This window comes from Nycticebus coucang, chromosome 6, assembly GCF_027406575.1.
Source record: "Nycticebus coucang isolate mNycCou1 chromosome 6, mNycCou1.pri, whole genome shotgun sequence".
NCBI lineage: Eukaryota > Metazoa > Chordata > Mammalia > Primates > Lorisidae > Nycticebus > Nycticebus coucang.
The window spans coordinates 130,487,259-130,515,092 of record NC_069785.1 but is presented as its reverse complement, the minus strand read 5'-3'; the positions used below and the strand labels follow the sequence as shown (position 1 = coordinate 130,515,092).

Below are 27,834 nucleotides of genomic sequence, written 5' to 3'. Positions count from 1 at the left end.
CGCATTTGTGTTCAAGGTCACCTGCGCCGCAGGAACCACGTTTTAGGAATCACCTCTCTAGGCTTAATCCAGGGACTGGAACCAGCTCGCTCCTCCGAAGGTCAGCAGGACTTGCTCAGTTCCCCCAGACGCTCTGGACCGCACGGCCTTGCCTTATCTGTGTCCTGGGCACCTCGCGTGAGGACCTCAGGCCGGCCTGCGGCCCGACCCCGAGAGGAGGCGGAGGGAGGGCAGCCGTGGGCGCGGAGGGGACCTGGTCCCGGCCCGCCGTCAGCAAAGGGACGCTCTGCATGGCGCTAGCTCGGTGACCCCGGTCCGGGGCAGCCGCCGAGCCTGGACTCGCGAGGAGCCCTTGCGGGTGGGGGGTGGTGGTGCACCGAGGCTCCGGGTGCCCGGGGACTGTTGGAATCCCAAGGCCACCCCGCTGGCCCAGCGGGTCCGCAGCGAGGAGCGCTTTGCAGCGGAGGTGCCAAGGGCGGGGACGGTCTGCTGAGGGAGTGGAGGGACAGGCCTGCGTCTAGGGGCGGATCTTTCCCGGATGGGGACGTCGGATGAAGGATGGGGATGGATGGAGGGGGTCCGAGGGTCTGCCCGGGGGTGGGGGCAGAGCGCGGTGCCTGCAGGGGTCCCCATCCAGCCCCCCTGGAGTCGGGACTCCCCTGGCGGTCCCAGGACTCCTTAGCACCTCCCAGGGCGTGGGTTCACTCCCAGCACCCGACCTGCTCCACCGCATTGGGCTCCTACGATTTTCAGGGACGCAGCCTCGGGTCCAGGACCTTCCTCGCTGCGCCTTCACGTCCCCTGGAGATTCTGGTTGGTGCCCCCTGCCTTCTCCCCGGGACAGCTCTGCTGGAGCGCCCGCTCCCTCAGCTCCCCAACTTTGGGGAGCCCAGGCACTCTCTCTTCTCACACCCCAAAGCCCACCCAGAGCGTCCCGCGCTCTCTTCTTCCCCGTCTTTGGTTGGATCCTCTGTCGCGCATTCTGTATTTCCTGTGATTTTCTGAACTGTGGCCCGTCCCCACTCTGCCTAGGGTAATATCCTTTACGCAGACGGTAAAGCTGAAGATAGCAGAAGCTACATAGATGTTTTACTGATTCTAGCAACCCAAGTATTTGTCCAAAAACATTTACCGAGCCGCTCTTAGGCGCCGCTCTGGTCCTAGGGCCGTGTGACCCTACCGACTGGCCGTCCTGCACCTGTTCTGGCCTCCCTGGACTGGGAGCAGTTCTGAGACATTAAGGGAAGAGCGTTTGTCCCAGGCTGAGCGGCACAAAGAACATTGCGGCCACGTAATAAACTGTGTTCTGGGAATTCATGAGATGGAATCCTGCAGGGGCAGAAAAGTGGAAACCCCACCGTGGAGGCTGTCCTTCCACATTGTAGTTAGTTCTCTGCCAAGCAGCCAGTCATTAAGAGTTCATTTCTTAGCGTTCGAATGTCTGGCAAATTGCCCAAAGATTATTCTCTGTTACATAACAAAACTGTTCTTTGAGTCATGATTTTCTCTGAAATGTGTCTGATCTCCGAAAACCCAGTTATTTAGCAGAAGACTCTTCACCCTTGAGTCAGCAGTCATGGCCGTAGGATTCTGTCTGTCATGATTGCAATTAAGGAACAGATTCTGCCTTTTTTTAATTTTTTTTTTTTTTTTTTTGAGACAGAGTCTTACTCTGTTGCCCTGGGTAGAGTGCTGTGGTATCACAGCTCACAGCAACCTCACACTCTTGGGTTTGAGCAGTACTCTGCCTCAGCTACCCAAGTAACTGGGACTACAGGTGCCCACCACAACCCCCGGCTACGTTATAGAGGGGGGGGGTCTCACTCTTGCCCAGGATGCTCGTGAACTCCTGAGCTCAAGAAATCCAGCAGCCTCGGCCACCCAGAGTCTAAGATTACAGCAAATTCTGCTTTCCGAATGAGACCACCTCCTTCCTCCACACCATCCTTCCAAAGCCAAGGCCAAGGCCTCTCTCAGCTCCCAGCTACCTTCCTTCCCTGTGTGAGTCTCTGACCTCTTCTTTGTCCTTTGTAGCATGTGGGGCCTCCTGGTGAGACCTGAGTGGATACTGTGCCTGTCCTCAGCTTTTGCAGTGATGGCTCAGCTCAGCGATGACCTCCTACCCAGGTGTGTTGGAGAAGGAAGGGCTGGGGAGGTTTCTCTGTCCACTGGAGGTATGCCTGGGGCCCCTGGAGGAAAGCCTTTTCTTGTCTGCACATCATCTGTCTCATGGGTGACATCTCTAAGATTTCATGTACCTCTTTTGTCCTTTCAGAATTAACCAAACTCACCTGACTCCCTCTCAGCTGAAGAACCGCAAAGTGGGTCTGAAAATCAAGGACTCAGAGTTCACACTAGAAGGCTTTCCATTCCTGATCATATCTGGCACTGTGCACTATTTCCGGGTGCCCAAGATGTACTGGAGGGATCGCTTGCTGAAGTTAAAGGCCTGTGGCTTCAACACCCTCACCATGTGAGTGCTGGCACCCTAGTAATGATTCTAAGAATGTGTAGTCTGAATTCCTAGCTCTGAAACTTAATTAGACCAGTCTAAAGATTGAGCCTTTTTCTTTGTTCTTCTGGGTCTACACTTAATATGCTGAGAATGTCTTGGAGGTAGAACCTGCACTGATTCCTCAGAAAGGCCTTTGTCTAGAAGGAACCACTATAGCGTGGATGCAGTATTCCACCTTTCAGAGGCAGCAGCAAGTACAGCTCTCTGTAGCCCGGGTGGTCAGCTACTTGGAGAGATTTGGGGCAGTTGGCCTCCCGCCTCCTGGGATAGCCTCTCTTGCTGTAAGGTGTCGTCATAGCACTGAGGAGTTCCAGGATGTGACATTATTTCAGAAAAATTTGTCTTTAAAGATAGGTTTCGTTGAGAAACAAGACTGGCGAGTCATAGACTCTTTCTCATTCCAGAAGGTGAAATGAAAGAAAATCAGTGATTTCTTTCTGTCCTTCCAAGCTTGGACAATGCTTATCCATTACTGTTTTGATAGTCATTTTTAGTTGTGTTGTCTTTCTCAGTGGTTTGATTTTTTTTAAAATATGGGCTTAGAAGAAAAATCTCTTACCAATTTCCTTTCGTAAGTGATGGGGGATGAAGTTTTAAAGCATTTTTCTCTCTGAATTGTTGTAATACCTTTTACAAATCAGCTTTCCTACTTTTATCCCATTGTTTTGCATAACGGTGTTTCACAAACATGGAAATTTCAGGAACTACTAAAATTTCAAAAACATCTGCGTCCTCATAGTAGGATGGCCAAGTTTTTGTTTATTTGTTTTAGTATCCTTGCTTAGAAAGTACCACTGTTATTTTATAAATGAGAAGAGATTCTGTTATCCAAAGAGACAGGGGAACATTATCACAGAATAAAGACGGTTTGTTTATACATTGAAGAAATTTAGCATTATAAAAACTACCTTAGCTTTATTAAAAAGTATATTATTTACGACTAATCATCCAAAGGCTCAGAGGCACACAGCTAGAATTTGACAAAATCAGATTTGCTGACTTGCAGGGAGGCAGTGAGTCTCAACAAATTATAGGGACTGGAACCTAACTTTCCAAAGTTTTCCAACAAACTGGAGAGTTAGGTTCTAGCCAAAGGATTCTGAGAGGAGTCTTAGGAAAAGCAGGGGTAAGTATTGGATTGATGACTGTTTCTGATGTAGGGTTAGAAGAAATGGGGATTAACTAGGACTGGGTTCTGGCACCTAGGTAAGGGCAGTTTAGTAATTGAGTCTTCTTGGAAATAGAAGGGTGTAGCAGAGAAGGTCTTGGGGTGTAATTGCTGAGAAAGCACTGGTCACTCCTGGAGGGACTATGGTGTTTCACAATTGCTACAGGACCTTGGGAGAAACCATGTTTCCTGTGAACTTCCTGTATGGCTTTATCTGTGTCTGCCTCCCAGCCTGAAAATGGTACGGCTGGTTTTTCTTTCTCATTCTGAGTCAATTTTCTTTTTTTTTTTTTTTTTTTTTTTTTTTTCTTTTTTTTTTATTGTTGGGGATTCATTGAGGGTACAATAAGCCAGTTACACTGATTGCAATTGTTAGGTAAAGTCCCTCTTGCAATCATGTCTTGCCCCCATAAAGTGTGACACACACCAAGGCCCCACCCCCCTCCCTCCCTCTCTCTTTCTGCTTCCCTGAGTCAATTTTCATTCTTTCAGTCTTGGGAAGATTTTAATTATTAAAAAATTCCACTACGGATTCACACAAACTTCCATCTCATGGCCAGGGATCTTGACAGTGCTTGAGAACACATGGTAGCTTTTACTGTATTACAGGCTATTGTTGGTCATATTATGTTATATTTTCTTATACCATCATAAAACTATTGATTTTTTTTATATCTTTATATTTTATTTGTGTTTGTTTCCCCTTTTAAAAAATGTAACATTGGGCTGTAAGTTTTATGCTCTTATAATGTCTGATAGGCTGGTTTCCTTTCTTAGGCTTTTATTGTCTAACTATTAAATACTTTTCTTTGCTATTTCTAGGAAATAATTGCCTTCTTTGAAATGACAGTTTTTACACTATTTTTATTGTTCCATTTCCTTTCCTCTATTAGCTTGAGAGAGAGATAGATTCTTTAAGTGGATACTCGAACGTGTAGAATGTGCATCCTTTATCAACAACTACTATTCACTAGTACTTTTACCCACTTTTTAATACTGAGTCCTTGGAGGACTTTATCTATTGGCTACATCCATTCTGGTGGATAAGATTTGTTGTTATGTATTTTAATTATAAATAATAAGACATTGTTGTTGTTGTTCTGGGATCACCGTGCTTCCACATTAAGAGTACGTTTTTTGTTTTTCTGTATTATATATCTGCTGGTGGCAGAGTTCTTATCTGTTTTTTTCTTAGTCTGAAAATGACTTTGCTTTCCTATTATTTCTGAACAATGTTTTCCCTGGTATAAAGGGATTGACAGGTGTTTTCTTTCAGCCACTGCCTTCTGGCTTTCATTGTTTTTGTTTTGAAGTAGGCTATTAGATTTTATTTCTATTTTATGACCTACTGCAGAGTACCAAAATGAATAGGTGTTTTATCTTATTTTAACTGCAATGTCTTTGTTAATTGTGATATTTGCTATTGTTTTGAAGTAGATACTATTCCATATAAAGAAAAATAATTTTGTTCCTTTTTTAAGATTTTGTTTTATCCTACAGGGTTGTATCATATGTTAAAGTTTGACAATATTTTGTTATTAAGATGTTTGTAAGGTTTTGTCCTTTTTTTGCTAGAATATTTTATGTATAATGTTAATACTATTCTCAGTGTTGAGCTGTCTTTACATTAAAATTTGGTTGATTTAGTAATTTTATTTATGATTAAAAAATTTATTATGATTTATTTCCTATACTTTTTTTTTTTTGCAGTTTCTGTCTGGGGCTGGGTTTGAACCCGCCACCACCGGCTTATGGGGCCAGTGCCCTACTCCTTTGAGCCACAGGTGCTGCCCTATTTCCTATACATTTTTAGAATTTGTATATCTATATTTTGTTCTCTATTTCCCACTCCCTGCTCCCAGAAAGTAGCTTCATGAGGACAGTGATTTTTTTTTTTTTTTTGTCTGTGTTGTATATGGTAATGTTCCTACCACTTATATAGTATCTGGCAAATAGTAAATGCTCAAAAAATTTTCTGAATGACATCAGAAACATCTGTATGCTTTTCTGAATTTTTCAGTTCTCATGTTAACTTTAAATATTAATTTATCTTGAATTTTTATGGGTTACACAGCATGGGATTTTAGAATAGGATTCCTATACTTAAAAAAATTTACTAAAAAAATCATTTTTGGTGGTGGAATTTGTATAAGGGATGAAGTGAGGAGGATAAGTAACCTTATTCTACATTTTCTCATTTAATATGATTTTCTATTTCTATTCAAATCGGTTAATTTCTACTTTTTAAAAGCAATTTTCCATTTATTAGAGATTTTCAAATTTCTTTGTACATAATTTTATATGATATTCTATGAATTATTTTAACAGCATTCATCATATTTGTTGTAGCCCTTTTTAATTTATAATTTCTCATGCATTATATTCCTCATTTCATTTTTCAAAATAAATTTTAAGAACCCTTAATTTCTTTCTTTCTTCCTTTTTGTTTTTTTAGGAGACATTCTTACCTGGCAAAGAATCCTGAAATTCTTTTCAAAATTCTTATGTAAAGTTCTGTACCTGAATTCTTAAATTTAATTCCTAATTTGTTCTCTCTTTCCTAGAAAAACGTAAAGCTGCAGAACCTAACCATGGCATACTTTTTTTTAATCTCATTTTTCTTATCCTTAGTAGTATACTATATCATGAGTTTTGTTTGTTTATAAGCTACCTGACTTAATATATTTTTATCATGTTTGCTTTTGAACATACAATTACATATTAAGAAATTTAAAAAGTGAGAAAAATGTCTTTTTTATTTGCCCACATATTAGCCAGTTTTCGTGCTCTTCATTCCTTAGCATAGATTAAAATTTCCATTTGTTATCATTTCTTCTGCCTGAAGAACTTTCTGTATGATTTCTTCTTTATTTTTGAGACAGAGTCTCACTTTGTTGCCCTTGGTAGAGTGCTGTGGCGTCACAGCTCACAGCAACCTCAAACTCTTGGGCTCAAGTGATCCTCTTGCCTCAGCCTCCAAAGTAGCTGGGACTACAGGCCCCTTCCACTACAGCCTGGCTGGTTTTTCTATTCACTGCACCTGGCCCCTTTAATATTTCTTATAGTGAAAGTCTTTTGGTCATGAATTCTCACAGCTTTGGGGGTTTTTTTGAAAAATTTCTTTGTTTTCTCTTCAGTTTGAAGGGATATTTTCACTGGTGTGGAATTTTAGGTCAACAGTTTTTTGTTTGTGTTTTTAGTTTTAGCACTTCAAAGATGTTTCCACGTTTGCAAATTTTTCCAGTAATTTGCATTACTAGGTGGGAAATCTGCTATACTTCTTTACCTGTTTTTCTTCTGTATGTGATCTCTCCATTTCCCCCCCTTACCATTTTTTTTTTTTTTTTTTTTTGGCCAGGGCTGGGTTTGAACCCACCACCTCCGGTATATGAGCTAGCACCCTACTACTCCTTGAGCCACAGGAGCTGCCCCCCCCTTGCCATTTTTAAGATTTTTCTCTGTTTCACTGGTTTTCAGCTATTTGATTATGATATGTGAGGGTACGTTATTTAGGAAAAAATTCTACTTGTGGTTTGTTGTGATTCTTGAATCTGCAGGTTTATATTATAGTTTTTGTCAAATTTGGAAAATGTTGCCCCTATTTCTTCAAGGACAGTTTGCTCCCTTCTCTTTTTTCTGGGACTCCAATTAGGTAAATGTTAGGTTTCTTGATAAGACACCACTGATGCTCTGTTCAAAATTTTTCTTCCATCTTATTTTTGTTCTTTTCCCCATTTTAGATAGCTTCTTTTGTTATAACTTAAGGTTCAACTGACCTTTTTTCTGCTGTGTCTACTCTATTAGTTCTAACTGATATATTTTTCATTTTCTGCTGTTAACAGCCTCCAGAGTGTTTTTCACTTTAGACATTTTACTTTTTTAAATCTAGAAATTCCATTTGGTTCTTTTTTTCTGTCTTTCATTTTTCCTTCTCAATATGGTCACGTTTTCCTTTATGCATTGATGATACGCTGTATATTTGCAGACCTTTTAATATTTCTGTTTGCTAGTTCCATTATGTGTGTCATTTCTGGATTTGTTTCTAATTGATTTTTAGATAATTGATTTCTAATTTCTAATTGATCCTACCTTCCCCCATTACAGGTCATAGGACCTGTTTCTTTGCTTCCCTAGTAATTTTTATTTTTTTAATTATTATTTTTTTATTGTTGGGGATTCATTGAGGGTACAATAAGCCAGGTTACATTGATTGCAATTGTTAGGCAAAGTCCCTCTTGCAATCATGTCTTGCCCCCATAAAGTGTGACACACACCAAGGCCCCACCCCCCTCCCTCCGTCCCTCTTTCTGCTTTTCCTCCCCCCCCAATAACCTTAATTGTCATTAATTGTCCTCATATCAAAATTGAGTACATAGGATTCATGCTTCTCCATTCTTGTGATGCTTTACTAAGAATAATGTCTTCCACTTCCATCCAGGTTAATATGAAGGATGTAAAGTCTCCATTTTTTTTTAATGGCTGAATAGTATTCCATGGTATACATATACCACAGTTTGTTAATCCATTCCTGGGTTGGTGGGCATTTAGGCTGTTTCCACATTTTGGCGATTGTAAATTGAGCTGCAATAAACAGTCTAGTACAAGTGTCCTTATGATAAAAGGATTTTTTTCCTTCTGGGTAGATGCCCAGTAATGGGATTGCAGGATCAAATGGGAGGTCTAGCTTGAGTGCTTTGAGGTTTCTCCATGCTTCCTTCCAGAAAGGTTGTACTAGTTTGCAGTCCCACCAGCAGTGTAAAAGTGTTCCCTTCTCTCCACATCCACGCCAGCATCTGCAGTTTTGAGATTTTGTGATGTGGGCCATTCTCACTGGGATATCTCAGGGTTGTTTTGATTTGCATTTTTCTAATATCAAGCCATTAACATTTATTGAGATAATTGATAAGTGTGGTAGAATTCTATTCATCTTATTTGGTGAGAGTCCATTGCTTAGTTTTATCTTTTGCATCAGTGTGGAGGTTAGGTTCCGTCCTTTAATTTCTGAGTTCTTACTTTGCTGCTGATCCATTGTGGTGGTCAGTGTGAAGAACAGGTTGAAATATTTCCTGTAGAGCTGGTCTTGTTGTGGCGAATTTTCTCAATGTTTGTATATCCGTAAATGATTTGATTTCTCTGTCAATTTTTAAGCTTAGCTTAGCAGGGTTCAGAATTCTGGGCTGGAAATTGTTCTGTTTAAGTAGATTAAAGGTAGATGACCATTGTCTTCTTACTTGGAAAGTTTCATTAGAGAAGTCTGCGGTCACTCTGATGGATTTGCCCCTGTAGGTCAACTGGCGCTTACTCCTGGCAGCTTGCAGAATCTTTTCTTTTGTCTTGACTTTGGACAGGTTCATCACAATGTGTCTTGGAGAAGCTCGGTTAGAGTTGAGGCGACCTGGAGTCTGATATCCCTCTGAAAGCAGTGTGTCAGAATCTTTGGTGATGTTTGGGAAATTTTCTTTTATAATATTCTCTAGTATGGCTTCCATTCCTCTGGGGCATTCTTCTTCCCCTTCTGGGATTCTTATAACTCGTATGTTGGAACGCTTCATAAAGTCCCATAATTCTGACAGTGAACGTTCTGCTTTCTCTCTCTTCTTTTCTGCCTCTTTTACTATCTGAGTTATCTCAAGAACTTTGTCTTCTACCTCTGAAATTCTTTCTTCTGCATGGTCTAACCTGTTGCTGATACTTTCCATTGCATCTTTAAGTTCCCTAATTGACTGTTTCAGTTCCTTCAGCTCTGCTATATCCTTTTTATATTCTTCATATCGTTCATCTCTTATTTGATTCTGTTTTTGGATTTCCTTTTGGTTATTTTCCACTTTATTAGCAGTTCCCTTCATTGTTTCCATCATTTCTTTCATTGTTTTCATCATGTGTATTCTAAATTCCCTTTCTGTCATTCCTAACATTTCTTTACAGGTGGAATCCTCTGCAGTAGCTACCTCATGGTCCCTTGGCGGGGTTGTTCTGGACTGGTTCTTCATGTTGCCTGGAGTTTTCTGCTGATTCTTCCTCATGAGTGATTTCTTTTATCTGTTTCCTTGCCCTAATTTTCCTTTCACTTCCTCTTGCTCTTTAAGTTCTTGTGCCTGTGGACTAAGGGTTAGATGAGTCCTTTTGGTACAGGACCAGAAGGGTGAGAAGGTTGAAGAGCAAGAAAGGGATGAAAGAAAGGAGGACCGAGTGAAAAGAAAAAAAAAATAGAGAAAGGAGAGGGGATGGGTAAAAGGAATATTGACAAAAAGAAGAGAGGCACAGAAATAGGGAGACAGAGCAATATAGGTGTACAGTAGGGTACTTTGACACTACCTTAAAAAAAAAACCCACCTTCTGGGGTGCCCAGTTGGGTGGTTCCCTTGAGGTCAGCAGCTCTTTGCTAACCTGATCAGACACAGTATCCTACCTCCACCAAGTAGAGAGGAAAGACAAAAATGCTATAAATCAAACCAAAACAAGCAAACAGAAAACTTTACGGGGTAAAATTGGGTGAAAAACCAAATAATAGCGGTAGAAACAGTAGCAAAAGTGAAGTTCTAGTTATTAAAAAAGGCAGCAATGGGAAATTATAATTAAAGTAGAAAAATTGAGAAAGAAAGAAGATCTGTACGGAAAAGGTTGAAATTAAAAAACAAAACATCAACAACATCAAAATAAACAAAAAAAAACCAAACCAAAAACAAAACAAAACAAACAAACAACAACAAAAAAACCCAAAACACAACCAAAAACAAAGCAGTATGTATATGTTGTTGAATATTGTCTGGGCAACACGTGGTCTTCTGGGGTATGAGATGTTAATCACAGTTCTGATACGACTGGAGGCTGCTGATTTCTCAAACCCCAGCAGGTAGACACCCTAAATCTCTCTTCAGCCCACTTAAAAGGCACTTTGAACTTGTAAACTTGCTGAGCAGAAGCCTTCCCAGGAAAGTCCTTGTCGCTGGAATCACTGCTGAAGTGGCTATCCACTTACCCAGTGTGCCAAAACCGGTCTCATTCTGCCCCTGAGGGTTAGGGCTGCAAGGCGGCTCAGACCCCACCCTTAGGCTACTTGGTCGCTGGGTTACCAGCTCCCACCCAATTCTAGCTCTGCGACCCTGAGGGCGGAGCTTGCCAGGGCAGATCGCTCACAATGGCTCCCTGTGGCCCACAGCCAAACACTATTAGCTCCGTCTGGCTCAGCGGCTCAGACTGGGGCCCTAGACAACGGCTAAAGTTCTCCGCATTTCCGCTCAGGCTCTCCCCAAGGCAGTTCAACTGAGTGCCAAGTCCAAAGACACCAAAACAGTTCATAGGTAAGGCCTTTCCGGTTTGCAGTCTCGCTGCTACTGAACTTACAGTTGCGGGCGGGTTTAGACGGATTGAACACACGCGACCACTTGCTGTTTTTCCACTGTTTTAGTCTTCCTCTTGGGGTCCAGAAGTCTCTCGCTGACTCTCTGTATCCTCGCAGGGGTGATGATAGGCAGATCCCACCAGCCAGAGATGCCTGGAGTCCTATCTCCCCGGACTCACGGTGCCCAGATGCAAGGAAGCTGTTACTTGGCCGCCATCTTGCTCTCCTCTCTTCCCTAGTAATTTTTAAATTGATCCTGGGCATTATGCTCCTAGTCATTGGGTTTCATTTTATTCATTTAAATACTGTTGTATCCAATCCTATAAACTTTTCAGATCTTTCTGTTTTATGGTTAATAAGGTTTTTTCCATTATATATATATATATAGATTTACATTTATATATGCTTTTACAAACATTTAAAAGAAGAAATCTGTGGGTGCATTCCAAAAGCACAGTATACACGTATGTATCTTAGTGAAGTCCAGAATTATAGAAAAATATTGATTACCTATATCTTTGCTGGGCATTAGATGGAGGAAATTTTGTACATAATACATAGTGCACGCATAGAGGTTTGGCTATTGAAATCTTCAACCTCCTTCATGGTAGAGATAACCTAAGTACTGTATTAAAACAGGGGAATTCAACATGGGATCAGGTCAAGTCCGAGGTAAGGTACTGATACGTATTTCTCTGTCTTTCCCATTACAGGCCTATTCCCTGGAACCTCCATGAGCCAAGAGAAAACCAATTTTATTTCACTGGAAGCCTGAATTTCAAGTATGTGTTCATACCTAAATTTGTCCAGAGACAGAGATTTACTGTGGGGATCAGATGAAGTAACAGGGGGCACCTTACTTTCTGCTTTTGGGGCCATCAGGGAGCTGGGGTGATTTTTTTTTTTTTTTTCTTCTTAAGTAGTGAGTCTGTTATTTCTGGTAGAGCACAGACCTTTGTGTTCTGGGGATTTATTGCTTGCAAGTATGGTTTAGAAGTTCTCCAGATTTTGTTTATCAAGAAGAATATCTCTCAACTGTAAAAGGAGATTTCGGGGCTATAACTTATAGGGTTTCTAGGATATGACACAAATAGAATCATAACTGTTTTTCAAAAATATGCATTTAGATGTTGGTATTGAAGATGGATAGATAAGACACTTTGTGCTTTTACGAATAAGGATTCTCTAAAGAGAGGGGGGCTAATACAACATGCTAAGGATATACAGCTTAAGTCCAGGGAGCTGATCAGGGAAGATGGCAGGGAGGTTACATCTGGAGTAAATTTCGAGGCTGAGCAGGAATTAACCAGAAGAGGCCGAGTGATATTTCAGGCAAAGCGTCTAGCATGGGCCAAGTCAGAGATGTGAGAAAACATTATAAATTAATTAAGGTGACATTAGTTGTGGCTACCAGGTAAGCCTCAAGCTCTTTTAACAGTAAAGGTTTATTTCCACTCAAGTTGAATCTAAAATAGGTATTCCTGGTGAGCATATGTCTCTCTTCCAAAAAATAATTGGAGGGAGTCAGAGTTTTTCTGTCCTGTACTTTCACCATCTTGTAAACCACCATGCTTGTCAGCATCCAGCCAAAAGCAGAAGAAGGAGCCTCCAGAATGTCTTTGGGAGCTGGAACTCGTGGCTTCTGTTGGTATTTTATTGGCTCGAGGTCAGCTGCATGGCCCCTTTTAAACAAAGAGGAGGCGTGGCAATTAACTTGGTGCCACACATTGTGTAGTATTTTCTGTTGAGTGCAAGAAATGCTGTCTGGCTCTCCTACTAGTTGGTAGTAAAAGAACTGTCAAAAAGTAGCCAACGTCCAGATCCTGGCCTTATCTATCATGCTACAAAATTTGGAATCTGTTCTGAGAGTGTTAAGGAATCATTTCAAGAATTCTAATTTTTTATTTTTTGAGACAGAGTCTCACTCTGTAATCCTGAGAGAGTGCTGGGGCATCATAGCTCATAGCAACCTGAAGTTTTGGCCTTAGCGATTGTCTTGCCTGAGTTTTTTTATTTTTGGAGTCTCGCTCTTGCTCAGGCTGGTCTTGAACTCCTGAGCTCAAGCAGTCCACCTGCGTCTGCCTCCCAGAGTGAAGAATTTTAATTTGGAAAGTTCATATTTACATTTAAAAAGATCATTGGGACAGTAATCTTAAGAGGCAACATAGCATAGTAGTTAAGATTTCATTTTTAGAGGCTCTCTGCCTGGTTTTAGTTCTTCCATTTATTAAAAATGTGACCCTTATGAAACTCAAAGTTTTTATTTTCTTATCTGCAAAGTGGAGAAAATATTCAATATTTTCAGTATCATACCTTTCTCATAGAATTGTCAAATAAAACAATAAACTTAAAGATTCAGCTCGAGTGCCTACTACTGATACGAAATCCATGCTAGTTCCTATTGATGATGATCATATTGTTTAGTGTTAGCCATTGGAAAAATCTTGGAAGAAGGTAAGAATGAAGGAATGAAACCAAGCAACCGTTCTAATAACTAACATGTTAAATGTTGAGTACTTGGACCCTGTGATAGCAGTAGGAATGCAGAAGAATTTGAAATTTGAAAACATTAAGTTGGAGAAGTAGACATGCCTGATTGACACCAGGAGGTGAGGAAGACAGAGAAGTGAAGATGATTTGTGGGTTTCTGCCTTCGGTGGCTTCCTGGGTGGTGGGGTTGCTCACGGACATAAGGAATGCTGGGAGGGATAGATTTGGAAGGGAAGGTTGGAGTTGGGTTTAGGATTTCTGGACTTTCACTTTAATGCCTTTCTGTTTAGTGCCTTGACTGAGCCCATTTCTTACTGAGTATTGCGTCCACATCTCCTGGGTCCCTGACATGGACTGTTGTGGGCCAGGCTGGGAGTTCCAACTGTTCTAACCTCAGAAGAAAGCAAGAATAGAAACATAGCAGTGATTCCAGGCCTCACCTTTGCTGTGAAGTTATTGTTGTTGCTTTGCTTCCCAGGGATTTTATAAACATGGCTTCAGAAGTGGGGCTCTGGGTGATTCTGTGGCCAGGCCCCTACATCGGTAGTGACATAGACCTCGGAGGCTTGCCCAGGTAAGTTGTCTTTGGAGGGTCCCTGGCCATTGATTGCATGTGGATCACAGGCACATTCAAATGCAAGTTAGGCATAGTGCTTAGCTTTGTATGTATATATTTTTACCTGCACTGTTTCATCCATTTAATTACATAGAAAATGATCTTTAAAACATTAGGGATTATATGGTATTTAAAAGTTTTTTTTTTTAATTAAATTAAGAAAATTAAGAAAAGAATTTTTTTTGAGAGAGAGAGTCTCACTCTGTCATCCTAGGTAGAGTGAGCCATGGTGTCATAGCTCACAGCAGCTTCAAACTTCAACTCCAGTGATCTTCTTATCTTAGCCTCCCGAGTAGCTGGAACTATAGGCACCCACCACAATCTGTTTTAGTAGATTCAGGGTCTTTCTCTTGCTCAGACTGGTTTTCAACTCCTGAGCTGAAGCAATCCATCCACTTCAGTCTTCCAGAGTGCAAGGATTATAGGCATGAGCCACTGAGCCAGGCTTGTTGCCCACTTTTTGATGGAGCTATTTGTTTTTTTCTCGCTGATTTGTTTGAGTTCTTTGTAGATTCTGAATATTAGCCCTTTGTTGGATGTATAGTTTGCAAATATTTTCTCCCATTTTGTAGGTGGTTTGCTCTGTCGATTACTTCCCTGGTATGCAGAAACCTTTTGGGAATTAAGTCCCATTTGCTTATTTTTGTTGTTGCTATATTTGCTTATGGGATCTTAAAAACATGAAAAAATGCTCAACGTCACTGATTATCAGGGAAATGCAAATGAAAACCACAGTGAGATACCACCATTTCCCCTGTCAGAATGGCCACTACTAAAAAGTCAAAAAACCATAGGTTTTGGCACAGATGTGGTGAAGGGGAATACTTATACACTGTTGGTCGGAATGTGAGCTAGTACAACCACTGTGGAAAGCACTATGGTGATTCCTCAAAAACTAAGAGCAGACTTACCATTTGTTTGGAGTTTTTTTGAGGCAGAGTCTCAGTCTATTGCCCTGGGTAGAGTGCTGTAGAGTCATCATAGCTCAACCACAAACTCTTGGGCTCAGGATATCCTTCTGCCTCAGCCTCCCGAGCAGTTGGCACTAAAGGCTCTTACCACACGCCCAGCTAGTTCTTCTATTTTTAGGAGAAACGGGGTCTCACTCTTGCTCAGGCCGATCTTGAACTCCTGACCTCAGGTGATCCACCTGCCTTGGCCTACTAGAGTGCTTTGATTACAGGCATGAGCTGCTGCATCCAGCCCCTACACTTGCCATTTGCTTCAGCAATACCACTACTGAGTGTCTACCCAAAGGAAATGAAGCTATTATAAAAAGACACTTGTACCTGAATGTTTATCACAGAACAATTTACAATTGCAAAGATATGGAACCAATGTAAGTGTCCCATCAATACATGAGGGGATTAACAAATTGCAGAGTGTGTATGTGAGTGTGTGTGTGTGTGTACACACATACACATCATGGAGTACTATTCAGCCATAAAAAATGAAATAATGTCTTTTGCAGCAATTTGAATGGAACTGGAAGCCATGATTCCTAAGTATCCCAGGAATGGAAAAACAAATACCCTTTGTTCTCACTTTTACGTGGGTGCAAAATAAGGGCTATATGTTGTCATAAAGTAGTATATGGGACCTTGAAAACTAAGAAGGGGGAGATAGGAAGTGGAGTAATGGATAAAAATCTACCTATTTGGTGAAACATACACTATTCTGATATACTGAAAACCCTGACTTCAGCATGATAAAATTTATCCATGTAACAAAAAACACTTGTACTCCCTAAATTTTTTGGAAAAAAAATCTCATTCTAGAAAAAGGATTGGCAAACTTTTTCTATAAAAAAGCCAGATAGTAAATATTTTAGGTTTTGTAGACAACATAAGAATATAGTCTCTCTTGCAACAACTCAGTCTTGCTGGTAGAAAAGCCATGACATGGTAAGGCGCCGGCCCCATATACCGAGGGTGGCGGGTTCAAACCCGGCCCCGGCTGAACTGCAACCAAAAAATGGCTGGGCATTGTGGTGGGCGCCTGTAGTCCCAGCTACTTGGGAGGCTGAGGCAAGAGAATCGCTTAAGCCCAGGAGTTGGAGGTTGCTGTGAGCTGTGTGATGCCATGGCACTCTACCGAGGGCCATAAAGTGAGACTCTGTCTCTACAAAAAAGAAAAAAAAAGAAAAGCCATGACAACATGTAAACAAAAGGGTATGGCTCTGTGACAATATAACTTTATTTGCAGAAACAGACTGCAGATCTGATTTGGCCTGGAGGTCATGTTTTGATGAGCTCTGCCCCAGATAGTGTCATTTTATACAGCGAATATTTATGTTTCAAGGAAAGAGTTGACAGCTCATGACTGCTTTTTCTTAAAGTTGTATTAACCCCTCATCATATACTGTTCTGGTGTGGCTGTGCAAATTTGGTCTTACTGAACATTCTCATTGCTGTCTCCCTTCCCAAGTCTGAGTCTCACCTTTTCAATCGTAGCTGGTTACTCAAGGACCGGAAAATGAAGCTGAGAACAACTTACAAGGGCTTCACTAAAGCAGTGAATCGCTATTTTGACCAGCTGATTTCCAGGGTAGTGCCACACCAGGTAAAACCCAAGCCCCTGTCTGGATGGCCAAGGGAAGATTGCCTGGATTGGTTTCCTGGGTGGGCTAACTTACTTTCTGGACACTCTGAAGGAAGAGGCACATGCAATTCCATATGTGAAATGGCAGGTTTCAGTTGTGTTCTTTTATGCCTTTTCTCCACCCACTGCCCAACTGAACAAACTCACATATTAGATCTACCTTTTTCCTGGAAGGACACTTGGCACCACACTCTGTGTATTTTTGTTTTGCCTTGACCATTATTTACTTGCTCTCTCCATTGCCATAAACAGGAGATTAATGATTATCTTCAAAATGCCTGCATTTTTTTTTCTCCTAAAGATAGCCTCATCAGTCCTTCAGAAATAATAACTTATACAGATAAACTTAGGTCAGTGGTTTTGTAAGAGTTGCAATTGACTTAGCTCTTGATATACCTCTCTGCAATAAAATCATTGTGTCATCCATACTCATTGTTTAAGTGGAAATAACGTGCCACTATATTTCTAAAGTGCTTGGAAAACATAGACTCTATCAGTGGTTCTCAACCTGTGGGTCACAACCCCTTTGGAATGTATTAAAGGTTCGTGGCATTAGGAAGGTTGAGAACCACTGGACGATATAGATATGAGGTAGAAAATGAGCAGAGAGGAGTAACAGGTACATAATGTCTATTAGGTATCAACCTTTGCACCTTTTAATTAAGGTAATTAAGATTTACTTAGCATATTTTATCTTCCCAGGGATGACTGGAAGGAGATGCTGTAGACAGAATGGAGGCAATGACAAGGCTTGGACATGGCCAGGGGAAGGGTCCACATGGTTTGACTTTACTAGTGACAGAGTTGATTCCTGACATTATGGGCATTTCAGAGTTAATTAGACCCAGGGAAGCCATTGAAATGCCTAAGTCAGGGGTCCTCAAACTACGGCCCACGGGCCACATGAGGCCCACCAAGGACATTGATCCGGCCTTTGGGTGTTTTTGCCACAACTGCCTGTCCTGCTACAGTGCGCATGTGAGGAATGTGTGGGGCACTCTCCGACTCCTCTTCTCAGTCTCGGGACTAACTGGTGCACACTTGCATCACTTGTTATGACTAGCAGTGACAAATATGGAACCAGACATTGACCATCTCATTAGCCCAAAGCAGGCCCATAATTCCCATTGAAATACTGGTAAGTTTGTTGATTTAACTTTAGTTGTTCTTCATTTTTAATATTGTATTTGTTCCCGTTTTTTTTTAATTTAAAATAAGATATGTGCAATGTGCATAGGAATTTATTCCTAGTTTTTTTTTTTTTTTTTAACTATAGTCTGGCCCTCCAACGGTCTGAGGGACAGTGAACTGGTCCCCTGTTTAAAAAGTTTGAGGACCCCTGGCCTAAGTGGACTATTTATCACAGCTCAATTTACAGTGGCCAAATTGTGGAAACAATCTAAATGCCCATCAATCCAAGAATGGATTAACAAGCTGTGGTATATGTATACCATAGAATACTATTCAGCCATTATAGGAGATGGAGACTTTACATCTTTTGTATTTTGTGTTAACCTGGGTGGAGGTGTAATGGATTCTTCTTAGTAAAGCATCACAAGAATGGAGAAGCAAGAATCCAGTGTACTCTATTCTACTATGAAGACATATGACCCAACACATGGTGGGTGGGGGGAGGCGTGGGGGAATGAGGGAGCAGGGAGAGGGGAGGAGAGAGGGGCATGGGGAGTCATGGTGTATGACACTCTTCTTAGAGGCGGGACACAATTATAAAAGGAAATTTACCTAACAAATGCAATCGGTGTAACCTGGTTCTTTGTACCCTCAATGAATCCCAAACAATAAAAAAAGGCCAGAAAAAGAAAGAAACTCCTAAGTGACTGAAGAACATAAATTAGTGTGCCATGTGTGGTGTAGTAGGGATTGGCCTTTGCTGAGACTAGAGTTACCCTGTCCAATAGGATAACCATGGCCACATGTGGTTATTTAAATTTAAATTCATTAAAATTAAATGAAATAAAAAATTTAGTTTCTCATTCACACTAGCCACATCTCAAGTACTAAGTAGCCACACATGGCCAGTTGCTACCATATTGGGCAGTGCAAATATAGAACGTTTTCATCTTTGTGCAAAATTCTAACCAATGCTAGACCAGAATGTTCTCCCCATTTCTAATTTAGGACTCCAAAGTCTTGAGACTCTTGACTGGAAAACTAAATTAGTAATCAGCAGGTTGCTTCGTGAGCATGAAATCAGGTCATGAATCAGCACTTCCTTACTTACAAATGTCTTTCTTTTAGAAATTTTAGTTGTACTTATTAGATTCAGATGATACAGATAATTCCAGGTACTGTCAACTTCTAGATCTTTCCTCTTTGCTTTTCTGTTTTCTAGTCTGCTGGATTTCTCATTGGTTGGATAAAAAGGGGGCAGGAGAAGCAGGTTTTGAAAAAGTTGTTCAATGTTTCAGCAGGGGATATGCAAGTTAAGGGTTTGAGAAACACTATTTTAGGCTTTGTGTCCTCTTTTTCTCCCCCATCAGGGATTACAAGATAGCCAGTTATTTCTTGATTGCTAAATACCCTCCCAGTTTAACCTTCTCCATCTGAAGTTTCTCCTAGGTCCTAGTGATCAGTTTTTGGTGTGCAAACACTTCGGTCACCCTTATATATAGTCCCAGGTGTTGTCCAGATTGTTACTTGCATTCCTGGGATGAGTTTAATCCTTAAGGGTCAACAGTATTTTTCTTATCTGGGAGGGGGTACCTCATGGTGGCCTCATGTGTTCCAAGAGTAGGTTGAGGAAGTACAAAGTGGGCACAAAGAAATTTGACTAGGGTGTGGCAGGTGCAAGATGTGGAGAGAAAATATGTTAGCTGACTCATATGTTGAGAGAGCTATGAAGATATGGGATAACTGGACATGTTAACATTAGCAGAAAGGGATGGTAAGGAAGGAAAATTTAAAGGTACTTGTCAAAGGACATCATCGTGAGGCAGAGGGGGCTGCAACCAGCACAGGATTGGAATTAGCAAAGAACCATAAAAAGCACCAGCGTTAAGAGGTGAGTAGGATAAAAGGAGCCCACAAAGGAGATTGAGGAAGAGTGACCAGAGCTAAGAGAGAATGGGTTACAGATGTGAGGATTTCATGAAGGGAAAAAATGGCCAAGAGTATCAAATGTTACTAGATTAAATCAAGACTAAAATTTTGTGACTGAATTTAATAAAAAGAAGATCAATATTAATAATTTTGGTGATGTGGAAAGAGTGAAAGTAAGGCCAGAGTGAGGAGAGGAGAGGATGGGTCAAGAGTGAGGAAGAAAATAATTCACGAAGTTTGGCCAAGAAGATGAAGAGAGCAAGTGGGTGCCAAAGCAGAGGGAGAAGTGGTCCAGGAAAGTTATGTAAAACCTAAGGCCTTAGGTCAATTTTAAATGATGAGAGAGAAAGGTTCAGTAAAGAAGTGAAGATACAGACAGACGGGCACCAAAGAGTCACATTCCTGAGAAGTGGGGAGGAGATAACCCCTAGGATGACAGACACCTTAGTCATTGACGGTGTTACTGGTGCTTAGGCAGAAAGATGGTTGTGAAAGTTACAGGTCCCATGATTAATGGATTGAATTAGGGAACAAATAAGGGGAGTTAATTCTTTAGGCGATATTTGGAAAGGTAGGATTTTGAGTATATGGCTTCTTTCTGGAGGTGACTGCTAACTATAGAGTGAGAGAAATTGCCAGAACCATATTGCAACTCGAGGTTGTTATTTTGATAGCACTGCAGACTTGGAAAATCCAGTCTTTTCCCACCCTTAGCCTCACTCGCATACTCTCATTTCCTTGACCTTCAGTATAACAAAGGCGGCCCCATCATTGCTGTGCAGATCGAGAATGAATATGGTTCATATGGTCTTGATGAAAAATATATGCTGTATGTTAAAGAGGTAAGTGCTCCTTTAATCTTTCTCCATATTTACATGCTACTTGTTTCACTGTTAGTTGGTAGAGCAAACATATCCTGAATACCTGTAGATTGCATGGAACTATATGAGACTGAAGATGAATAAGGTCCAGTTTAATTTCTCCATGGAAACTACCTGTATTCATAGAATTAATAGTCACTGAGATTTACCCATATAATTTACTTTTTGTTGCTTATTCCTCTCTGCATCTCTGAACTTTCATTTCTCATTTTTCTCTACTTTTAGTATTTGTTGTTGTCGTCGTTCTACATATATTGGCAACAAATTCTTTCGCTTTTCGTTTGTCTGAAAATAAATCTAGTTTACCATCATTTTTGAAGTGTATGTTTGCTGTATAGAGAATTCTAGGTTGGCATTTATTTGGGGATTCCACGGGCATCCATTGTTTCTATTATGAAGTCACATCAATAAAATTATTGTTCCTTTGAAACTGAAGTGTCTCTTTTCTTCTGGCTGCTTTTAAAACTTTTTTCTTTGGGGCGGCGCCTGTGGCTCAGTCGGTAAGGCGCCGGCCCCATATACCGAGGGTGGTGGGTTCAAACCCAGCCCCGGCCAAACTGCAAACCAAAAACTAGCCGGGCGTTGTGGCGGGCGCCTGTAGTCCCAGCTACTCAGGAGGCTGAGGCAAGAGAATCGCTTAAGCCCAGGAGTTGGAGGTTGCTGTGAGCTGTGTGAGGCCACGGCACTCTACCGAGGGCCACAAAGTGAGACTCTGTCTCTACAAAAAAAAAAAAAACTTTTTTCTTTGGTTTCCAGTTATTTTATTAAGATTTGTCTAGATTGGTTTTGTTTCTACTTATCCTGCTTACATTTTTTGTACTCTATAATTTGTGTCTTGAAGTCTTTAATCTGTTTTGGAAGATTCTTAGCAATCAGACCCTCTGTTTTCCTTCCCCTCTCCTCTGGTATTTCAATTACACAAATGTTTTCATCATATTCTACTTATATAATGGAATGGATGATTTCTTCTAAATTTTCTTCCAATTCATTAATTTTCTCTTTAGGTTTGTCTAATTTAATGTTAAAATTATACTATTAAGTTCTTAATTTCAAGTGTTTTAATTTTAAGATCTAGAATTTTTATTTAGTATTTTTTATAGTTTTTATTTCTTTGCAACATTTTCTATTTTTTCAATTCCTTGAACACTTTAATTATTTCAACATTTATGTCTAATAAACCTAATATTGGAGTTCTTTTTGATTTGTTTCTGTTGTTTTTTCTCATGGTTCCAAGAAAGTATTGTCTTCTGGTAGCCTAATAATTTTTAAATTTAATGTCAAAAATTTATTGATGAAAACATTGAGATTGTCTGGGGTTCTTTTTTTTTTAGATTAATTTTTTTTATTAAATCATAGCTGTGTACATTAGTGCAATCAAGGGGTACAATGTGCTGGTTTCATATACAATCGGAAATATTTTCATCAAACTGTTTAATATAGCCTTCATGGCATTTTCTTAGTTATTGTGTCTGGGGTTCTTAATCATCTTCCAGATGGATTCATTTTTTTCCTTGAAATACAAGCAACTTTATCATCCTCTGGATGACAGACTCAAAGGGGCAGTGTGGTGAACCTGTATCAGCTCCTTCCCTATCTCCTCTTCTGAGATAGATTCATTTTTGCTCTGGCAGACATGCAATGATTTGAAGCTGAGCTTCAATCCTTATGTTCACCCTAATCCCAAGCTATCGCCCTTGGGGTCCAGCTAGAACCTATAGCTATGGCAGTCCCCAAACTACACTTTCTTTCCCCAAATCTTACAAAACCGCTGGCATCTCTGCTCAACTTCTCAGACTCTTCTTGGCTGGTGTTTTAGGAATTAGCTGTTCCCTTCAGGGAAAAGCAATGCCAAGTGCTAGCATTCCTTTCTCCCTGGGATGTTGGCTTCTCAAGTTCTACCTTATGTATCTGCTATCTCCAAGTAAGTTCCTAAATAATATTTTATCCAGTTGTCTGATTGTGATTAGAAAGAAGTATAGTTGGTATCTTTGTCATTTTCTGCTGCTACAACACAATACCACAGACTGGATAATTTATAAAGAAAAGAAGTTTATTTGGCTTGCAGTTCTGGAGGCTGGGAAGTCCAAGAACATGGTGCTGGCCTCTGGTGAGGGGAGCCAGGTGGTGGAAGCCATCATGTGGCAAGCAAACACATGAGACAGGAAAAGGGGATGATCCCTCATAATGAACCATAAACTCTGCCCCTGGTGAATGGCATTAGTCCATAACAGCAGAGCACTTGTGAGCCAATGGCCTCCCCGAAGCCCCACTATTTAACTCCACCAAAATAGCAACCATGTTACTAACACTTGAACTTCTGGGGGACACATGCAAACCATAGGAGCTGGAAACACAAAAGCTCATCATCCCTAGAAGTAGAACTTGTCACTGTCCCTGTGACTTGTGAACAATGCATGCATCCTGGTTTGTCCAGGACACCACCAGGATGCTGGAATAATTGTTACCACTCTCTCCTTTCTCAAGTGTCTAGTAGGATAAACTATATAGTCACCTGCCATTGAGTCATGTTGCTCACTGAGGCTAGAAACTTGACTCATGGCATTCCAACAGGACCCATGGTAAGTGAGGTGGGGCAACGCTGATTGGTGTGTGACATGCTGGCTCTTCTCAGAGTCACTTCTCGGCTTACCCTCTTGTTCAAAAGAGTTCAGTAGAAACAAATTACTTCCTCATACTTAACATAGGAGTCTAGGTTTAATTGTAGGAATATTTTAATTTTCACGATATTCTGATCCAAAAGACCAAGGAAGGTATATCTTTGGCTTTTGTCAGCATCTGTGGGCACAGTCCCAATCTTTTACACTGAAGTAGATAGGTTCCTTAGCCTCATCTCTCTATCTTGGGTTTAGAATCTATCTAGAATTTTTTTTCTAGTTAAAGTAGGAACATTACATTAAAGGCTCATGCAGTCAAAAGTGCGACTATGGGTGGACTTAGCCACATCTTGCCTGCCTTTGCCACTGCCCAAAGGAAAACCCAAACTTGTGCACATGTCCACAAATGTCTCTTGGTACACAAGATGTGCCTAATTTGGGTGAAGATGTGGAGAAGAATGTCCACTCTAGCTCCTTGACGCACTGGAGAAAATTTCAGAATTCAGGTCTTTAGAGGAAAGTACTTTATTAAGGTGAATCCAAAGAATCTCACTGCCTCTTGTTTTAGATTCGAAATTTCCATTGTCCCTTGCTGAGTGTGGCTGAAGCAGGGATGATAATTTTGTCCTAATTTCCTGATTTATAAGTAGTTAGACGGGGAATTAGATCTTCCTCTCCATTCCTCTTCAGCTTCAATCTAGTTTTTTTATTGCCATAATATTTTCCAGAGAAGAGAAATCCCATGAGGTCAGAGACAGTTCATTTACCTTGCTGAATTTCTCCATAGGCCCTGGTGACCCGGGGGATCGAGGTGCTGCTCATGACTGCTGACAGTGGACTGGAACTGAGAAAAGGCCACATAGAAAATGGTACAGTTTTGGTTTTGTCCTAGTTCCTCCACTAGTCATGTCTGAAACAGAACAAGATTCCCTTTGCCACGCTGGCTTTCCCAGGGTATGCACCTTCCAGCACACTTGCTCCATCCCCTTCAGCCTTTGGGTGGAGCGAGGGGGGATTGGCTGGGACTTGAATAAAGGCAGTTAGTTAGTCTTGCTGCCCCACTGGCTATTACCCAGGGTATGCACCTTCCAGCACACTCGCTCCATCCCCTTCAGCCTTTGGGTGGAGCGAGGGGGGATTGGCTGGGACTTGAATAAAGGCAGTTAGTTAGTCTTGCTGCCCCACTGGCTATTACCCAGGGTATGCACCTTCCAGCACACTCGCTCCATCCCCTTCAGCCTTTGGGTGGAGCGAGGGGGGACTGGCTGGGACTTGAATAAAGGCAGTTAGTTAGGTCTTGCTGCCCCACTGGCTATTACCCAGGGTATGCACCTTCCAGCGCACTCGTTTCATCCCCCTCAGCCTTTGGGTGGCCCAGAGGGGGGACTGGCTGGGACTTGAATAAAGGCAAGTCTGTCATTGCCAAATGGCCACAAGTGAGCCACCAGAAGTGGATGTGTGTCAGAGAAATTGTACTGTCATGGATGGAGCCCTTTGAGGTCATGGTGTAAGTAAGTCCAGGAAAGAAAAGCAGTGGAGAAATACAGAATAGGATTACAAAGAGGAAATATAGGTTGATACATGGAAACATGGGAAAAGATAACACACGGACAAATGGAGCCAGACAACATTGCCTTTTGGAATTCTTTTTTTTTTTTTGAGATAGAGTTTCACTTTGTTACCTATGGTAGAGTGCTGTGGCATCATAGCTCACAGCAACCTCAAACTCTTGAGTTCAAGCAATTCTCTGCCTCAGCCTCCCAAGTAGCTGGGACTACAGGCGCCCTCCACAACGCCTGGCTATTTTTTTTTTAGAGACGAGGTCTCACTCTGGCTCAGGCTGGTCTCAAACCTGTGAGCTCAGGCAATCCACCTGCCTCAGTCTCCCAGACTGCTAGGACTACAGGCATGAGCCACTGCGCCTGGCCTGGCTTATGGAATTCTTGAGCTCAAGCAATTTTGTCAGATGCCTTGGCCTCTTCCATACTCTCCACGCCAGGGATTTTTTGTGACCCTTCTTCGTCTGTAGTGGGAGAGTCATATTAGCGCTCTGAATTAGAAGTCAGGAGACCCACAGCCACGTTTTAGGTCTTAGGTTATTCGCCTCTCTGGGCTCAATTTCTTCTTGTGGCCCTGCATTTATGCATCAGTGCGATGTGGTTTAACGGCCAGTCTTCCTTCTCGGGGTCATTCATTGCAGATGCTAAGTGAAGGGATGTGTTTGAAAGCCCTTTGTATGTCACCTGTTTGGATCCAACTGTTGAATCCTACCTTCAGGACTAGCCATGAGCTGTGTCAATGGGAAATGCCCATGGGAAGCGTGTATGGGAGGCACTGAGCCCACTGTCACTCCTGACCCTGTCATGGGTGTGGGGTGTCCTCTGCCCTGCCCTGTAATAGTCATAGCAGGGCCTGTGCTAAGTTTCTTCCTTCCCTCTCCAGTGCTTGCCACTGTCCACCTGAAGAGAATTAAGCAAGAAACTTACCAAGAACTTGCTGCAATCCAGGTAAGGACACTTCAGGGCTGGGCGATGTGTTTTGATTCTTGCCCTTCAGTTAAAACCGGGATCTACTGTGCCCTTGAAATGACTCTTGTAAGTGGCTTTAGGTTTGGCTAAATCAAATTCACCTGCCCACAATATCACACCCTTAGCCTTCAGCATTAAATATTATCTTGTGATTTGTTTCCAATGCGTTTTATAGACTTAGAGAACCACATGAGAGAAACATTTTTAGTGCTTCCTCTGTGTCAGGCACTTCCTTATTAGAGCTCTACTCTGGTCATTTGAGGGGATGAAAAGATTCTAGAAAGTTCTAGAAAGGGCAGTGTTGAAATGGCAGTTGACTTTACCAAAGCTTAGGCAAGAAGAGCAGTGAAACAGGAGGAATAATGAGACCACGAAAACAGTCTGAGAGCCAGAGAGTAAAGCTCAGAGTCGGTGAGCAGGGAGGGGATGCTCTGAGTCACCAAGGGGGGTGTGAGAACCAGACTTTACAGCTCCCTTCCAAGCAATTCAAGCTTCTGAATTGTAACAGACTTTTCTCAATTGCCACTTGATTTTTCACAGGGTCTTAGCCCCATAATGATGATGGTATATACAGCAACATCTTTTGACACGTGGGGTGCTATCCGCAATTATCTGGACCCACAAGGTGAGCGCTGCTTGGTTCCATTCTCAGGAGAACGCGGCCACAGATGACACTGACTTATTTGTTCTGCTGATTAGTGTAATGGAGATTTAGGGTACTAGGCTCCTGCACCGTATAGCTCAGCAAATGTCCATGCGATTAAGTAGACAGACATCAGCGCAGGTAAAATGACAGCGTAAAATGAGCATCCTGAGATCACTGCAGTTGAAACTTAAATTTTAGCGGAGTTTCCCTTCCAGTTATTAATATAGTTTGTGGAAGCTATTAAATAATTCAGATTGAATCATTCTGGCAGGAAGGGAAATTCAATGAAAGTTCGTTGGGTGAGAGTAGAATGTTATCTGGTCTCTGATGATCTATCTCAATTCTGCAGTCCCCTGGTGAACTGTAGTGATCTTTAAAATGAAGGTGAGTGTTCCTGGTGCTGTAATTTGAGATCAGTCACTGTTAGAAGTGGTAAGTACAGAAGAAACACTATTCTGCACATATGACAGTGGTTCTCAACCTTCCTAATGCCGCGGCTCTTTAATACAGTTCTTGTGAGTCGCGACCCATAGGTTGAAAACTGCTGACCTAAGACAAAGAGGCACAAATTTGACATGTGCCGTTTGTATGCTACAGAAAATATCTCCCAAAATGTGAAATCCAGGGAAGAAAGTAAGGAACGACTTTGGGTTATGAAAGTAATACTGAGACTAACTCGACCTACCCTTCTTAGTCAATTCTGGCTAATCCCTCACATTTTAGGGGGCCTGAGATATTGATAGACTGTGAGTATTTTAGGTCTAGATGATTTGAGAATCCACAATGGGCTGTAAATTCTCACACGTTCTTCCATTCGCCCTTTTCTTCCTCCCTCTACGCAGTGCTAATGAAGGACGTGCAAGAAATGTTCAAGCTCAGGTTTTCCCTCAACTTCTACATGTTCCATGGTGGCACCAACTTTGGCTTTATAGGTGGAGCTGCATTTCTGAACACTTATCTCCCTGTGGTCACCAGCTATGGCAAGTACTTGTCCCCCAGAATTGTCTCCAACTGAGGTCACCCCACCATTTGAGACTGGGGCTTTTAAGGTTGGCCTGTGAGGATAATCTCTGAAATGGTTCATCTGTTTTTCCTTTACCATATCCCAGGGGTTGAGGATTTGGTATTTGTTCCTTTTGATGGTACTAGAATTTATTCACCACTAGAGTATAGACTTTCTCGGACATTGCAAGCAGAGAAGTTGGTAGCTTAATCTTTTTTTTTTTTTTTTTGGGCAGAATCTCACTATATCACCCTTGGTAAAGTGCGGTGGTGTCACAGCTCACAGCAAACTCAAACTCTTGGGCTTAAGTTATTCTCTTACAGTTGTCATTTTTGTTATCTGGCCTGGGCCGGGTTCAAACTCACCATC

At 41.6% G+C, this 27,834-nt stretch overlaps 1 protein-coding gene across 1 annotated transcript; it reads left to right on the top strand.

The window, feature by feature from the left end:
• Nucleotides 1-27,477, top strand: LOC128588876 (beta-galactosidase-1-like protein 2). The gene is made up of 11 exons (XM_053595637.1): nt 1-100; nt 2,035-2,127; nt 2,276-2,473; nt 11,739-11,807; nt 13,994-14,089; nt 16,585-16,693; nt 20,542-20,634; nt 24,076-24,157; nt 25,731-25,795; nt 26,357-26,441; nt 27,305-27,477. The coding sequence occupies exons 2-11, from the start codon at nt 2,036-2,038 to the stop codon at nt 27,475-27,477; spliced, it is 1,062 nt and encodes a 353-aa protein (XP_053451612.1). The 5' UTR covers nt 1-100; nt 2,035.
• Nucleotides 27,478-27,834: the final 357 nt, after the last annotated feature.